This window comes from Zea mays, chromosome 3 (genome assembly GCF_902167145.1).
Source record: "Zea mays cultivar B73 chromosome 3, Zm-B73-REFERENCE-NAM-5.0, whole genome shotgun sequence".
NCBI lineage: Eukaryota > Viridiplantae > Streptophyta > Magnoliopsida > Poales > Poaceae > Zea > Zea mays.
The window spans coordinates 191,478,427-191,495,640 of NC_050098.1; the positions used below are offsets into that span (position 1 = coordinate 191,478,427).

Below are 17,214 nucleotides of genomic sequence, written 5' to 3' on the forward strand. Positions count from 1 at the left end.
ACACATTTGTACATAAGCCATCTTGATATTATATGTTGCCGTTGCAACGCACGGGCACTCACCTAGTTTGCTATTATATTAATAAGAAAAGAAAAAAAGATCACCAAAAGTCCTTACAGGAACAACTTCCTCCCATAAATTTGTGGAAACGAACACGATCCCTAACGACGATTTCTCGGTTGTATGCCTTGCTTATTATTTTGGCCACTTCATGACAATCAAGGCAAAACCTCAAGTTCTTCACCACCCGAATGACATGAGGGGCTCTTGTCTTTAGCAACCCATATGCGATGGCTAGCCTTTCACTGTGTTGACAAAGCGCAGCTTCCTTTTCCTCTTCACCGACGTCATGCAGAACGGCTGCAGTCCAAGGTTTGTGGCCAGCTCGTCGCACTCGATCCGCCATCTCTCTGAGAACCAGCCTTATCTCCCTGATTTCAGGGTGTGAATCATCACTCACCACAAACTCATGCAGGTGGCCGTTTATTTCAATCGAACTACGTCCAGCAATAGCAGTAACATTCTTGCCTTTCATCTTTCTCCTCAGATAGCTCACTCTGTCCCACTGGGAGTTGGATGCGTACAAGTTGGAGAGCAGAACGTAGTTCTCTGGATTGTGAGGTTCTAACTCAAGGAGCCTCTTTGTTGCTGATTCTGCTATGTCAATCCTGTTCGAGCTTTTACAAGCCACGAGAAGTGTCCTCCAGATTACTGAATTCGGTGAGACAGGCATGCCAATAACAAAGGAGTAAGCATCATCCAGAAGGCCAGATCGACACAGGAGATCAACCATGCAGCCATAATTCTCCATTGAAGGTTTAATTCCCAAATTTTGCATAATGGACCAATACCGCCGTCCATCTTCCACTAACCCACTATGAGCACAGGCGGACAGCACACCGATAAAGGTGACATTGTTAGGCCTCACCTAGAATATTTGTGATACACACAAAGAACTTGGGTGAGAAATGAGAATTGTAATAACCACTTTCTGGTTTGTGGAGGTAATATATGAAATCCTAATAATGATTGGAAACTAGTTTGAATATGTCAACTATCATTGCTTTTCTTTGGAGAAGTAAGTTGAGCATACTTCAGTATAAACTAGATTTTATTGCTGACCAATTGTATTGAACAACATATACAAGTCAATGAGTATAGTTTCATTATAACTTAACCAACAAAATCAGCAGGTACCTAACCAATCTCTAGATACATATCAGTGCAGCGTTCTTACCTTGAGCTCTAGCATTCTTGAGAAAAGTCCCAATGCATCCTCTACAAGCCCATGAATTGCAAATCCAACTATCATTGCGCTCCATGCCTTGGTATCCTTCTCCACCATCGCATCAAACACTCCTCTCGCCCGCTCTATCAACCCACACTTAGCATACATATCAATCAAAGCGGTGCTCAGCTCTAGATCGACGGTGATACCTTTCCTATCGATATAAGCATGCACCCACTTCCCCAGATCAAGTGCCCCTGCCTTGGCGCACGCGGATATCACACTGACCATGGTGACCTCATCCGGCTCCACACCCACCGCCTGCATCTCCCGGAACAGCCCCAGCGCTTCATTCACCATCCCCACCCTCGAGTACCCACTGACCATCGCGCTCCAAGCGACAAGATTCTTGTCCCCGGCCATGCCATCAAACACAGTCCTCGCAAGCGCAACCTGCTCGCACTTGGCGTAGAGGTTGAGCAGCCCGGTCTGCACGTAGGCGCTAGTCGCTAGCCCCTGGCGGAGCGCCTGCGCGTGCAGCTGCCGTCCCTCGCCAGGAGCTGGCACGGCCGCGCAGGCCTTGAGCGCGAACGCGAGCGTGAAGCTGTTGGGACGCGGGGACCCCGCCCGCAGCATGCGGCGGTAGACGGCCAGGGCGGGAGCGGAGCCCGCGGCGGGGAGCGCGCGGATGAGGGAGTTGTAGCAGAAGGCGGTCGGGTCGGGGATTTGGTCGAACAGGTTGCGGGCGTAGGAGGACGCCGCGGCTTGGGCTGCGGCTGGTGCGGGCGCCGAGACGCAGGAGGCGAGGAGCTTCGAGAGCGCGAAGGCGGCGGTGAGGCGCGGGAGGCGGAGCCGCGTGAGGTGCGCGTGCGCGCTGCGGAGCGCGAGGAGGCCCGGGCATCGGCGGACCAGCGAGACGATGTGGGCCTCGAGGGCCTCGCGCGGGAGTGTGGCGGCTTCCTTCGGTTTGAGCAGTTGCATGCGAGGCGTTCTTTCTCTGCGGGGCTCGGCCGCTCGGGACGTAGCAGCGGCGTGGTTCCTGTTCGTGTGCAGGGACTGCAGCCTGCAGATAGAAATAATAGTTCACTGTCTGAAAGTATAGTAAAACGTAATCAAGTCATGGCCTTATTTTGGAGCTGTTTGTTTCAGCTTAATTTCAACTTCTGGCCAGAAGCTGCTGCAAACTGCCTAGTTTTTCAGACCGATTTTGTGAAAATTGTTCCAGTGAAAATCGTCCAAAACCAACGTGAACATATAATCGGCTGAATCATCACGATACTAGAAATTCATCACTTTCTGGATCTTAAACCATATAGACGAGTTCATCTTCCTTCATACGTAGTTCTCACTGTACTCATATTTTCCTCACAGCCAGACAGATTCTTAGAAAAATTTGTTAGAAAAAAGTTGCAACCAACAAGCATTTTAATAGTTGTGTAGGATCTTTCCAAGAATCCTAGCCACTAGATGCAAATCAATAACACATCGTACCATCGGTCGTTAGATCTGGTCGTCATCACGTTTGTCGGTGAAGCTATGTGCTATGACAGTGACGGTTGGAGAAGGACCTCGATGACGGTAAAGACCAACGGTGAACTCCTCGCTAATGACAGCACACCCTCTCGATCGGTCTAGGGTTTAGATGGAGAACACTCTGACTCGGGATTTGGAACCTCTTTAGGGCTGATTTGGTGATTAGGGATCCTTATGGGATTCATGGGGAGGAATCCCCTTGCAATTCAATTTTGAATAGCAAGAGAATTTCTTCCCCTGGGGATCCCCGGTCACCAAATCAGCCCTTAGGCATTGTTCGGTTATTCCCAATACACATGGATTGGATGATATTGGAAAAAATTCTTAAGAATTTTGACTTGTTTAGGATTCAAACCCATCCAATCTCACTCAATCCACATGGATTGAGAGCTAACCGAACAAGCCCTTATGTAGGGCTGCGTAACAGAGGTCCCATTGGCCTCGGCCTCGTATTGAGCTGGACGCTCCCGATCAGGACGTGAGGTTAAGGATCTAGTTAGCCGTTGGTGGATATCAATTCTAAGGACATATACAATCTAGACACTGCTGCACGGTACTCTAAGTACAAGACATAAATAAAACACAACATAATCCTGTGATCATATCTAAAACATGTGTCTTACTATGTTCATTATACCAATCAGAGCATTCAATAAATTAAAGTGACCAATCAGCTAATAATCTATCTCGAACATAGAGCTAAGACACTGTTTCTTCGTCAAGATACATGTCTTGAGTTTTTTTACATTCACCCCTTAAACACACTCTAAGACACAACTTAAGACACTCATTGTACATGCCCTAACACATTTGGGATCTAGAGCAAGTTCCAATTCGTAGGTGGGACTCGAGCAACCCGGCCAGCAGGGATTGTCCGGGTGCCGCACCTTGGTCGCGGCCGTCACGTACCTCAGGCAGTCCGACATGTTGAGCACCGCGTTGAAGCATTCCAACTCCAGAAGTCCAGAGTCCATACTCCAGGCATGGCTGCTTGCTCGCGCACAGTGATGACCGATCTACTGCTACTAGCACCATTGCTACCAAGTGTGCGTCGCCTTTAGTTTAGTGTGATCTGAAAATCAGTTAAGGCCACGAGGTGTTCGGCGAGAAATCTCGGCTCCTCTGCCGGCATTCAAGCGCCGTCCTGGATAGGGTGAACAATATGCCTCCGAGCCTCTTCTCTCATCATGCTTTTGTGTGTGCCACGTTGCATATCGGAGCCCTAAAATTAGTTTAGGGCTAGTTTAGAAACCTAAATCTCCTGGATTGAGACAAAAATGAACTAATTTGCCTCTCATTTTGCTCCAATCTTGGAGGGGACTTGAGTTTCTAAACTACCCTTAGATTTGAATGTCAGGGCTTAGCATAAGATGACTTGAAGTCTTGAGTTGTGTTCCAAACCTATTGCTAAGTTGTCTTCGGTGAACAAGCTTATGCAGTTTTTATTGTGTTTGAACACAGCATATGCTTTGGAGCTTCTACATGGATGGTTCTTGAGCAATTCAGTAAGCGTCCTTTTGGGCCTGAAGACGTGGTACTCTGCACAAAATGAGTGCAAATCTGCAAGGCTGCGGTCCTGCTCCTGCCTCCTGCGAGGTCCAGAGCATGCTGCTGTGTTTTGAGTAAAATGCACCTATCACTTTGATAAAGTTAAGGGATCCAGAGCATGCTGCTGTGTTTTGAGTAAAATGCACCTATCACTTTGATAAAGTTAAGGGACCCAAGTGATGCATTATGCAAAGTTCAAGGATCCAGCTGACATAGCATGATAAGTTCAGGGACCCAATTCCAACATGACACACAACGTTAATATTCGGTGTTAATATTCGGTTTGAGCAAACTCAGTTTTAGATAAACCACCAAGTCCGCTCAAACTCGGTTTTAGATAGACCACCAAGTCCCAACACTCGTTTTCCTACTCTTAAGAGTTCGGGACCCAAATAACACATGTTAATTTCAAAGACTCCTAATACATTTTACTCTTTTGTATACATTCAGAAAAGGACAGAGAACACGTCCGCATATTGTATATATATTCCCGGCGATAACATAACAATTCAACTACAACAAAGTACAAAGTTTCTTTAAACACCAGACCCTCTCCTGGAACAGGAATATGCGAAGAGCTACAGAATGTGTTGTGCAAAAACTCTACTCAAGAAGAAGCGCTTTGTCTTTTTGATGTGGATACCCGGCCCAGTCAAATTCAGACTGCCGTATCATCTTCAGGCTCATTAAACTGCTCTTCGTACCCGTCCTCCTCGGCCCCATCCTCAATGCTGCTGTCAACACTGTCATCATCGACGTCTTCATCATTGTGGTTGGCGCTATCGGTATCCTCTTCATCAATCGAGCTCAACTCTTTCCAATCACCATTTTCGTTTACACCAAGGATGCTGTCTTTGGACATCCCAGCATTCTCCAAGTCATCTGTGCTAATATTGCTTCCTATTTCAATCTGATTCATCTTAACACTAGGAAACTGTAAAGGCCTGTCAGGCCAGTCCTTAAAGAAATTGTTCAAGGTCATGAATCTGAACACGTGAAGAAGTCTATGTCTATCCCTCTTGATATCAGAGCTAAGAAGCTTCTGCAGGAGGGTTGGTTCTCTGCTCTTGACCATCCCGTGATCAGCGTGAGGAGTACAGTTCCATACCTTAGATCTTTTAGACTGAAAACCTCCACGCTCATACCTTGATCTTTTGTTATTATTGAAACGATTTCCAAAATGAGAATCCCTGAATTGAGTTTTCCTATTATTTTTATTTTCAATGCATTGATCCCCAATTTCTGATAGATAGCCAGGCGGTAGCTCAGGTGGGTCAAAACCCAGCTCTTGTTGCTTTGCTATGACTTCCTTCAGTTCCTGCACCAAATAAAACTGTAGCATCTAAGAGCCAGACCAACATACATTTCCAGACTGAAATAATAGAATCATATCATCAGCATTTATGTGCCCACTACTTGAATGCTGTGGGCAGCACTTATACCCAGTCCAGTCACAAGCAAGTGACTTTTTGGACATCGACACAGTCTCCAAAACACAACTTTGACTAATACCATTTGCTACAAAACATTTCAAGACAATTCTACCCATATCATTTTCGAATATCCAAACTCAATAAGTAAAAAAAAAGTATGAGAAGAAATTTTGGAACCAATGGCTTGGAACCCCAAAACATCACTTAGTTGTGACTGGAGAGGGAGTAATTAGAAATCATTTAAAGCCAAACCAATTCCATTTCCCTTTAAAAATGAAAGGTACATCATGATCATAAATTCGTAATAACAAATATACGACAACCTGACGTCGCAGTTGGGCATCTTTGTCCTTGTTTTCATTATCTGATTTCATCTCAGACAACTTCTGCATTTTGGAGTATATAAGAAGCTGGTCAGTAAAGGTTCCTTTCATGCAGACATGAAGTTGGTCAGGCCTAGTAAAAGAACGGTACAAGCATGGACCTTATTTACGTTGACACTTGTAGGGTAGTTCTTTTTTCGTGCCTCTACCCACTGTTTAACTTCATTTGCATCATAAATTATTGGAGGGGGCCTGCAAGTACATGTTCTCCATTAGAAATAAGAAACTGTAACCCAATGGTTAATTTGTGTTTGTACAGAAATAAAGAAAGAATGGTTAATTTGTGCTTGTACAGATAAACTTCGAAGACACAAATAAAAAGGCACCCATAGAAAGTGAATTAAAAAACTATGAAGTTGAGGCTCTCTTGTTCAATGTGCTGTCCTAGCATATCAGCAGATCAGCCTATTTCTAAACATTAATAAACATATTAAAAAAAGTCAACACAGAAGCATGTACTTCAACTATTCTAAAAATAAAGGCATATGAAGTTCTGAGGGTTTGATTTCAACATAATCATACTGAGCAGTGGACGTTGTATCCAAGCTACCTAAGTGCTACCTCCGGTCAAAACTACCTGACACATTTGACTTTGAATGGTCTTCCATGCATATACTTGACCACTAATTTCTTCTAGAATAATATTCTTAAAATCCTCAAAATTTAAGAGGTTTTGCAAGTATTTTGAATACAAATAAACACACATAAATTACATGTGCCCAGACTAAATAATGTAATAGCTATTGATGTTTGTAGTTTTCAAGTTAGGCCAAATCTTGTCGCAATGACAATTTTTTGTGACTGGAGGGAGTACTTAACATGAAAATATGGTAAAAAGCATTATAAAAAGGTCTGAAGTCATTTTAACTTCAAACAGACTAGAAGAGATGTCAACAAATCTGGTTCCTAATCAGACATGTGTAGCCGGCTTCTTACTAATAGCAATGATATTAACAGTAAAATACACCATTTAGTAAGCCATACTTTCGGCGTCCTCCAGATGCTGGAGCTGCAATATCACTGCAATGCTTTGATGCTGAACTTTTGTGTCCCATGAAGTTTGATTTTATTTCTCCCCAGTTGTTGCTTCCTGATAAAGCGATGAGAGATATTGTTCAATAAGATAAATGATGAAAGTAATGAAACAACAGTGGCAGATATTGGAGGGGAACATGTAAATGTAGCTTAGAAAGATATTTAAGTGGATGTGAAGGCTAGTGTTGCATATTGTTGGAAAAAGAATGCATTGCAGACTTGCAATGATGAAATACGCTCCAGCTTGATGATTAACATTTAGCATAGCTTCAGTCCAAAACATACAATCCCAACTCCTTTAATATGGAGAGAAGGTAATCATTGTCTAGTTTAGCAATCTTAGAGTGTATGGATGTTCAAAAGCAAGAGGTGAAAAAAAATATTTATGGTTAATAGCATGTCATAGATCACACTACCTCTTCCACGATTTTGATTAGGATGCCTTCCTCTGCCCCTCCCTCTAAATGCACCAAATTGCCTGCCACCTCTACCATCTCTTCCAACGCTAAATCCTGATTTCTGGTCTGTTATTTTGTTCCCATTTTCAGAGACAAAATTAGATATGCCATCCGCTCTATTCTCAAAGTGATACGGCTGTTACATTCAACAAATCAAAAATTAAATTTCAATACATTATTTAATTAATGGAAAAAGGTCACTGAAATGCAATAATCTAAACAGAGGCTGGTGATGTTAAACTTATCGAACACAATTATTAACAAATGATAGTAACATATGATACACTACAAACCCTTAAAAAAGAATAAGGAACCAATCTAAGAAAAGTTATAGAGCGTAATAGGAATATAACTAGACCACCAAAAGGTTCAAACAACTAATGTGCAAATGAACAAAGGGCATCAAGAATAGAGTTAGTCCTACTCATAGGGTCAAAACTTTGATGGGCAATCAGGTGACTTAGCAATGTTAGGCAAGACATTTATTGTTTGATTGCAATACAGCATGGTTTATCTCTACTGAAAATCATGCTTGAAATCCGGCACAATGGTTGGAATCTTAAGCATATGGAGTGGCCATCTTAATATCAACTCCTACTAATACCCGTGAAAAGCTCTGCAGAAGACAAAGCTATGACAATGCAAATGCTTAGAGTTAGTTCATAGTTTCATACCCATATATCAATTTCAACAAATAATGGCACATGATTCAATCACCTCGCCGTTGCCGCCAGCACTGCTATCCCGGTCCTTCCTCCCAGCGTCGAGAATCGGCCTCGGCATGCCACCGCTGCCAGCTATATTGTTGTGGTCCTTCCTCCCAACGTTGAAAATCGGCCTCGACGCTCCACCGCTTCCAGCGATGTTGTTGTTGTTGGAACCGTTCCCCGCAGGGCTCATCATGGGACTGGGTGGCCGCGGCCCACAAATCCAAGCACCGCCCGGTCGAAACGCCCCGCCGCCATTGAAACCGACAGGCGGGGGGCCACCCGCGAAAGGCGCAAACTGATTGGGGTTCGAAGGGAACCCTCCAGGAAAGAACGGCGCCTGCTGCTGCTGCTTCTGGAGCGCGGCGGCGGCGAGGAAACCGAGATTCTGGAGCTGCTGGGCCTGGCCTAGAAGCTGCAGCGCCAGGAAAGGGTTGGCCGCCGCCGCTGCAGCCATGGGGTTGGCGGCGGCGGCGAGGTTGGGGACAGGTGGCGGGAAGGCGGGGTGCATGGGGGTACCGGGAAGGTGAGGCGGGCCCGGGTCGCCGCCGGGCCGTGCGCGGTGATGTTGGTTGGGGCGGGGAGTGTGGAAGGGGCGCATGTCTGCGGCGGCGTTCTTGACGACGAAGAGGTGGCCGCCGTCCCAATAGGGTTTTAGGCTGTCACGGTAAACCGAACACTACCATTGTGTATGTAGTAATAAAAACGCGAGATAGCAATGTGTAAATACACACCGGATATTACTATCTCGTACTCATACCCACCAGGTCACCACACAAAAATAACTCTATCGGATCACACATATATATTAGCAGATATAGATTTACCCACATACTCATACTCATATAGGGCTGGAAAATAAGCTCTAAGCTCGAGGCTCGCGAGCCGGCTCGAGCTCGAAGCGGTTCGGCTCGGCTCGCGAGCCTCGAACGAGCCGAGCCGATCCCCTTCTTCGAGCTCGTTTTTGCAGCGAGCCGAGCCGAGCCGGCTCGTTCCAGCTCGCGAGCCTTGCAAAAACGATCAATTTATGAAATAATAATGAATATTAGATAATTTTATGAATAATAGCTCATTTTTTAGTCTCTGATGATGAATATATTACACTTTATAATTTAAATTACTCATAATGTTGAATGATGATTCTATATTTTAAATTTATATAATGTTAATTTAGCAAATAATGCAACGATAAATACTAGAATATGGCTTGCGAGCCGAGCAAAGGTCGAGCCGAGCCGAGCCACTTTCGCCAGCTCGTGAAATGGGCGAGCCGAGCCGAGCTCGGCTCGGCTCGTTTCCAGCCCTAACTTATACCTATGTGGGTATGAGTCACTCATCAGTCCACTTGTACCCACAAAAGCTAAACATCTATCAAAATATTATACGATATAAATGTCAAGTATATTTATCTAAATACTATTATAAAATTTCTAGCATTATTTAACAATTTATTCAACATATTAAAGATAATTAGATAAAGTAGAACAGCGTCGCTCGAAGCGGTGGAGCGTGGAGGCCGATTTTCAACGTTGGCAGACAACAATATAGCTGGCAGCGGTGGCATGCCGAGGCCGATTCTCGACGCTGGGAGGAAGGACTGGGATAGCAATGCTGGCGGCAACGGCGAGGTGATTGAATCATGTGTCATTATTTGCTGAAATTGATACTACTTCCGTTCGTTTTAATTGTCGCTGGATATTGTAAAATTAAATTATCCAGCGATAACTAAAAAGAAACAGAGGGAATATATGGGTATGAAACTATGAACTAACTCTAAGCATTTGCATTGTCATAGCTTTATCTTCTGCATCATTTAACCATCCATTCAGCATATTACATGTTCCATTACATGGTCATTAAATTGTCGTTAAGTCTTATATGACATTATGTCCTAAAAGGTTGTTAAATAATAAAAAAGATGGATAACTAAAGTCAAAGTTCATGCTTGGACTAAGTTTATATTGGGTATTTTATACCCACGGGTTAACGGGTATGAGTGAAGGCGAAACGTTCTAATACCGGTTTACCTATTGGGTGAAGATTTTTGCCCAATAACAGACCCACGGGTAGAATATTTAGCCCACATACATACCCTAATGGAGTAAATACCCATCGGGTATCGGGTCGCGGGTACCCATTGCTATCTCTAAGCGGATACTTCACCAGCGACCCTGGGCTTGAAAAACAGTTACATCGCATACTCTCGGCTACTCCGCATACTCTATCCTACTCCAAACGTCTTTTCTATCCAACGCAACGCAGTAGTAGGACCCCAAGGCGACAGCGGCATCTGGCACGGTAATTTCCTTATTATTAAAGCATAAAGGATTTCCGCTCCCACATTCGTCCACGTCGGCAAAAAAAATCTTGGTCGTTCGATCGTTGACCAATGGTGGCATTCTCACCCCTGCGCCATATGTGGATGGTTCTAGGAGGTGTTTCTTCTCTCACCAGTTCATGCGTCTCCAATCCCGCGCTCCCTCCTCCCCCAGAACCTCACCTTCCCCCACGTGCTCCGGTGACGGCTGCTTTTGGTCACCGGTACCCTCCACCGGCGCTCCAAAGTTCGCCCTCCTCCACCCCACCCCACCCCCCTCCACCCCACTTCGGTTTCCATTGCTAGGGTTCGTTGTGCTAGGGTTTAGGGTAGACACGGCGGCGGTGGTGGCTTTCCCACCTCCCCCTCCTCATCCGTTTTTTTCTTGCTAGGATGTCCCCCACCCCATTTCGTGCCCTCATGCTGCCATTTAGGGTTTAGGGTTCGTCGTTAGGTTCCGGTGCTTTCCTTTTTTCCCAAGATCTTTGCTTTCGCCAGATCCGGTGTCTTTCGTTGACTGCCTTTGCTTGCGCCGCTAAAGAACAGCAATAGTCAATTAATCAGATCAGAGGAGAGACAACAACAAGAGGTAGCCAGGCGGGGAGCAGCAATAGGAGTCGAATAGATGAAGAAGGAATGTTGCGGCGGCCGACGACTAGGGTAAAAGTGGAGTGCAATATGATGGATAATGGTGGTGGACTCTGGAGGAGTATTCACACAACCCACTGATATGCGGATAACAGATGCCCTTCCGCTCCTCCTACCGGCCGGAGCATTCTAGATAGTGCACGAAGGGGCTGTTGGAGAAAAATACAAAGCAACGCCGTCGTCGCTACCGCGGAGAGACGGCGATGCCATCTCCCTGCACGGTCCCCCATCCATTGCATCCCTCCTCGGCATTGCCTTTGCCTTCATCCTTTTTAGCCTCCTGCTACTATTCAGTTTGGGTTCTAGATGGATTAGGTAGCCAATGTACAGTGCAAAGGAAAGGTGTGTTTGGATGGAAGACCGCACACGCATGCATAGAAGAAGGGAGTCCTTGTGTGCGTGCACCTTTGAGTCCCACTCCCTATCGACAAATTGTCTGCAAGCTCGATCAAAAAGTTGAGCACATCGAAGACGATGTACATGGTTCTTGCTTTCATAGGGAATTCAGGCTTGATGGTTCGAGTTACATGATATATATACGTAACTGGCAGCTACTACTAATTTGAATTCCTAGCTACATACATTATGTTTTTCATTTTATTCAATTCTCTCCCCTGCTTCTTTATTACTCCTATTCTCTAGATGACATACATCAAAAACGGGATGCTCTTTGTTGGCTTCCTGCTCCTGCATATAACATACTAATTTCGATATAGAATATATGTATGTACCTTAACTGCGGCAGCTACTGATTTAGATTTTTCTTCAAAACAGGCAAGGAGAAGCTGGAATTCCAAATCGTAGTTCGTGTGAACCAGTTGAATCCCATCAATCTTATCAGGTCATCTAAAAAAGTTTCAATTTTTTTCCCCCAAAAAATAGTGCATCTGATCTTTTCATTAGTATATGGTGTTGTATTTAGACGTTCATATAGTTCCCTACTGCATTTAACTCATCCATAAGCTAGACGCATCTATGAATCTATTTATAAATTGCTGCTACTATTTTTCCATTGCATAAATTTAAAGATGCTTAACACTGATGTTTTCCCCTATTTGAAAAATGTTAAAGTATATCATTTGCTAAGCTATCCACTTTAGCTAAACAGGAAAACACGGTGCAAAACTTCTTACATAATAACGTCTTTAAGTTTATGTAAACCATCTTGTAGATACATAATTGTCGGCGTTTCGGACCTGCGAGGACCGTCAACCGACCAGTGAATTTATCGCTGCGTGTCCCTGCCTAGATGAGTTGATGCAAGATGGAACACAAGAGGGGAAATGAGGCTTATGTTATCTTGCTCCGGGATGCTCGTAGTAGGGGTTACAAGCGTTGCAAGAGAGCGAGAGCGAGAGCGAGAGAGAGTTTGGTCCTGAGGTGAGGTGCCTGAGTTGGCCTCCACCGCGTCTCTCCTACTCTGCCTGCCTCCACTCGTCCCCCGTCTCTCGTCTCTTTGTTGTGTGCGTGTGTCTGTCGTGTGCGTCTCATCTTGAAGGCCATGGACATCCCCTTTTATAGATGCAAGGAGATGGCCCAGCTGTACAATGGTGTAGCTATGTGCTAACGTGGCTGGCGAAGAAGTGCCTTGAGCCCTGTACATGCGCTAACGTGGCCATCGGAGAAGTGCCTTGAGCCCTGTAGAAGCATAGTTGGTAGTGCAGCATGGATCCTGCTGACGTTTCCTTGCTTCCGTAAGGAGCTGAGAGCCATTGACGTCATGGTCGCACGCGGGGAACCATCATTACCTGCTATCGGAGTGGTTTGATGTGACTCCGGTCTTGTTCCCTCGTAGCAAGGGGTGGCTAGCTAGCGGTAGGGTAATGATGTATCCCCTGTAGCGTAGTCGGTCCGAGGCCGAGGTCGGCCGAGGCGGAGACTTCTCCTGAGGCCAAGGCCGAGGTCGGGCGAGGATGTGACTCCTCCCGAGGCCGAGGCTGAGGCTGAGGCCTAGGGTCGGGCGAGGCGGAGACCTTCTCCTGAGGCCGAGGCCTGGGGTCGGGCGAAGCGGAGCTCCTTGTTGCGCTCGAGGCTGAACTCAGGGGAGGTTGTGACTTAATGTTGCCAGTTTTACCCTGGTGGTTGGCACAGTAGTCGGAACGGGGTGAATAGCGCTGTTTTCCTGTCAGAACGGTCAGTAAAGGGGCGAAGTGACTGCGGTCACTTCGACCTTGCTGACTGAGGCGCGCGTGTCAGGATAAGGTGTCAGGCGATCCCCGCATTAAATGCGCATGCGATACGGTCGGTTGGTAAGGCGATTTGGCCGAGGTCGCTGCACGACGAAGTCTGCCCAAGCTGGGCTTCGGGCGAGCCGAGGGTGCGCCCACTGCCTGAGGAGGCCCTCGGGCGAGGAGTGAATTCGTCCGGGACTACTGTTCCCGCCCAAGGCCGGGCTCGGGCGAGGCGAGGTTGCGTCCCTTGGTAGACGAGGCCCTGACTTGAACTGTGCTTATCAGTCGTTTATGGTTTGTTCTGAAGATGTTTTCCAGCCGTGTTTAGGAGCATTGGGGGTACCCCTAATTACGGTCCCCGACAATATCCCCCGAGCCTCGAAGGGAGTGTTGGTACTCGCTTAGAGGTTCTGTCGGATTTTTTGCAAGGGGACCAGCCCTTCTCGGTCATATTTTGTTCCGATGGGTGCGCGCGAGCGCACCCGTCGGGTGTAGCCCCCGAGGCCTCGGAGGAGTGGTTTGACTCCTCTGAGGTCTTAATCCTTTTTGTGATGCCTCGGTCAGCCTTGTTGTTCCCTCATGCGGCCTGGCCGTAGCTCGGGTGCACGGTTAGGCTCCGAGTTTTTAAGCTGGTTTGTTGACGTGGTCAACAGTTTGGCCGTAGCCTGGTGCGAGAGCAGCCCCCGAGCCTCTGCACGGAGCGAGAGGACGATCAAGGACTGTCTCGACTTTTATTGTATGCCCCTTCGTCGCCTCTCCGCAAGGAGGAAGGGGGGGGGAAGCGCCATGTTACCCTCGGAGGGCACCGAACAAGGTGTTTCCAGTGAGTTGCTAGCGGGTAATCCGAGTGGACGCCCGAGCCCCGTTCGATAAGGGTCGGCTAGTGGCTAGAGGCGTGCTCCAAAAGTACCTGCGGGTGATTTGCTAGACCCGGACCCATTCGATAGGGTCTGAGGGCTCGGTGCCTCTCTCCGGTGGGATTCCATTACAAATCGTTCTCGCTGGTCTCGGAAATGTCCTAGGGTACCTCGAGAGCGTAGCCCGAGCCTCGGCCATGTAACAGACGTACCCAGGGTCATCCCTGACTCTATGTGCTCTGGGGTAGCTGTTGAACCCTTCTGAGGGGCCAGCCTTCGAACCCCTGATCAGTAAAGGGCTCGGAGCCCGAGTGCTCTGGGGCGGTTGCCGAACCCCGGGGGGCGCAACCTTCGAACCCGTGATCAGTAGGAGGGCTCAGGGCCCGTTTCCTTCGCTGAGAAGGATCCTTTTTCGAAATATCCCCTTTCTCGATCCCTGTGGCAAGAGAGAGAGAGAGGAAAAGAAAAAGGATATGAATTTAAATAATGTGGCGCACCTTTTTTGACGCGGTCATCATGATGGAGGTGAAACGGTGCCCGCTTCGCCTGCTGGAGGTGTCGCTTGCGTTGCCAAGGAGTTAATGCGACGGGACGGGCGAGTCGCGGGGCGTCTGTTGCGCATGCGCGAGTCATTCGAGGAACAGAAAGACTGTTTTACCTTCAAGTTTGAATTTCGCGACGGGTTCGGGCGAAGTTTTGGGTGGATCTCGCCAGGGCCTTTATATACCCGGAAGAGGAGCCGGCGGTGGTTCTTTACCCTGCCATTTGCGCTTGCCTTCTGCTTTGGTTTCCGCAACCTAAGAGAATAGCCAGAGAAGAGAAAACTGCGCGCCTCATCCCCTCCGTCTCCACCACCTCCGTTCGGCGATGGCTGACAAGGTGACCGTCGTTCCGCCGTGCGACCCGTGGCCTTTCTCCACCGTTGCTATGGAGGACCTGGAGGCCCTTGATACCGATTGTTTGCTCCGTCCTCTTTCCGGCGGGCCACAGCCGGAGTGGATGGCCCCCGGGGGCGAGGCCGACCCGACTCCGCCGCCAGGGTATGTGGTCAGTTTCATCCCCTTCCATGAGCGGGGTTTTGGAGTGCCAGCGAGCCGCTTCATGCGGGCGCTCCTGCACTACTACGGGGAGGAGCTGCATAACTTCAACCCCAACTCCATTGCGCAAGCGGCCATGTTCACGGTGGTTTGCGAGGGTTTTTTGGGGATTGACCCTCACTGGGACCTGTGGACCCATCTCTTCTCCGCGAAGTTCTTCGCCGCGTCGATGGAGGCGAAGAAGGTCCGTATGGCGGTGCGGGCCGGTAGCTACACCCTCCAGCTGAGGCCGGGGCATGCGCAGCAGTACATCCCTGACTCCCTCGTGTCTTCAAACAAGGGGTGGCAGAACCGGTGGTTTTATCTCCGGAACGATGGCGGGATGCTTCCGCCGTTTTCTCAACGAGTGGTGACCGCCGCCGGCAGTAACTGGCGCTGGGGGGCCACGCGCGAGAACCAGGAGAAGCTCTAGCCTATTCTGCAGGCCTTGCATAAGTTACGAGATGGGGGCCTTACCGCTGCGGGGGTCGGCGCCGCTATCCATCGTCGGAGGGTGCTCCCTTTGGCAGAGCGGCGGTTGCGGCTTGCAGAGATGAAGCCGGGGGTCGATTTGGAGGGCTCGCGGTTGTACTCGACCTCCCTCTCCGCCGATGACCTCCTCAAGCGGGTAGCAGGTACGATAGGGAGGCTGGATGCTGGCGCCCTTAGCCAGCCCGCGATGCGTCCCGACCGTGGATATGTGTCCTTGGTAAGTGTCTGATCCTCCTTTTGTTTTCCGCCAAGTTCTCTACGCCTTTGATTCTTACTGTTGGGATTTTTGTTCGTCCCTAGGGGTTGAGGATTTTTAAACCCGCCCGGCCACCGGTCCCGGAGGATGCGGCGGACCGAGCCGTGCGTAGGCTCGCCACAGAGAAGGAAAAGGAGAAGAAGGACACGGAAAAGGCCCGAGCTCGCGAGAGGATGCGAGCTCGGGAAGCCTTGGAGAAGCGTCGTCGGAGGCAGGCGAGGGATGGGCTCCCGTTGGAGTCATCGCCGGAGACGCCTGACGACGACGACGACGACGATGATGATGATGATGATGATGATGAAGACGACGACATGGCGGCCCAACTTGGCCTCAGCCCGGACCCGAGGCTGGGCCAGGGGTCGCCGAGCCAGCCTCCAAGTGGGCTGGCACCATCAGTGCCTGGGGCCGGGACACCAAGGTCCCGGTCCGAGGAGCAGAGGCAGGTCGAGGGGGTACTTGACCCCTTGGCCAAGATAATTGAGGTGACTCCGGGGAGTCAGGCCGATTCGCCTGTCTCCCAAGAACAAGCGCCTGTGTCGGCTGTACAGGAGGTTGGTCCCCCGGCCGTTGTGACGACGCTTGGGAGGGCCGCCCCTTCGACTCCTCGGGCGCCCGAGGCGGAAGCGGTGCCGAAGCCAGCAGTGAGGCAACCCTCGGCAGCGCCTGCGGAGACTGGGGCCCGAGGGGCCTCCTCGCAGGCACGATTGGCCTTGCCCCAGAGCGGGTAAGTATCTGAGGATACCTCTGTTTTGGTTTTTCCACTGTGTGTCTTGAACTTGCCGTCTCTCTCTTTCAGCAAGCGAAGGTAGGGCTTGGCTAGTCTGGCCCCCACGAAGGCCCTTAAGACGAAGCCGGCTTCGGCGGCCGGTGCTGCGGCGTGCCATGCCGGTTGGTTGGCCTCCGCACAAGGCGCCCTCCAGCGGGGGGCCCAGGCGGCACGGGTTGCCATGGGGCAAGCCTCCCCGGCTGACCCCCCTATTGGAGCGGCCATCATGCCGGGGGAGACCGCTGATGCGGCTGCGGTCCTGAGCCCGCCTGACATGTTGCCGGCGCCGGCATCGACTCCTGCTGG

The 17,214-nt window shown here is 48.9% G+C and overlaps 2 protein-coding genes across 4 annotated transcripts; both read right to left on the reverse strand.

Annotated features, from left to right (window-relative positions):
- Positions 1-24: 24 nt before the first annotated feature.
- On the reverse strand, positions 25-2,285 carry LOC100382299 (Pentatricopeptide repeat-containing protein chloroplastic/mitochondrial). Its single transcript, NM_001175048.1, has 2 exons — positions 1,238-2,285; positions 25-928 (listed from the first exon to the last, which is right to left on the reverse strand). The coding sequence occupies exons 1-2, from the start codon at positions 2,207-2,209 to the stop codon at positions 101-103; spliced, it is 1,800 nt and encodes a 599-aa protein (NP_001168519.1). The 5' UTR covers positions 2,210-2,285; the 3' UTR covers positions 25-100.
- Positions 2,286-4,689: 2,404 nt separating this feature from the next.
- LOC100217067 (uncharacterized) lies at positions 4,690-9,093 on the reverse strand. Of its 3 annotated transcripts, none has more exons than XM_008674062.4 (6): positions 8,336-9,093; positions 7,577-7,754; positions 7,110-7,215; positions 6,227-6,317; positions 6,063-6,128; positions 4,690-5,627 (listed from the first exon to the last, which is right to left on the reverse strand). In XM_008674062.4, exons 1-6 carry the CDS (start codon positions 8,924-8,926, stop codon positions 4,968-4,970), a joined length of 1,692 nt encoding a protein of 563 aa, XP_008672284.1. In that variant the 5' UTR covers positions 8,927-9,093; the 3' UTR covers positions 4,690-4,967. The 3 variants fall into 3 exon arrangements, 2 of the variants coding, with proteins under 2 accessions (XP_008672284.1, NP_001346484.1); NR_158551.1 differs by having other exon boundaries at positions 4,719-5,627; positions 8,293-8,983; NM_001359555.1 differs by having other exon boundaries at positions 4,765-5,627; positions 6,066-6,128; positions 8,336-8,966.
- Between the last annotated feature and the right edge of the window lie 8,121 nt (positions 9,094-17,214).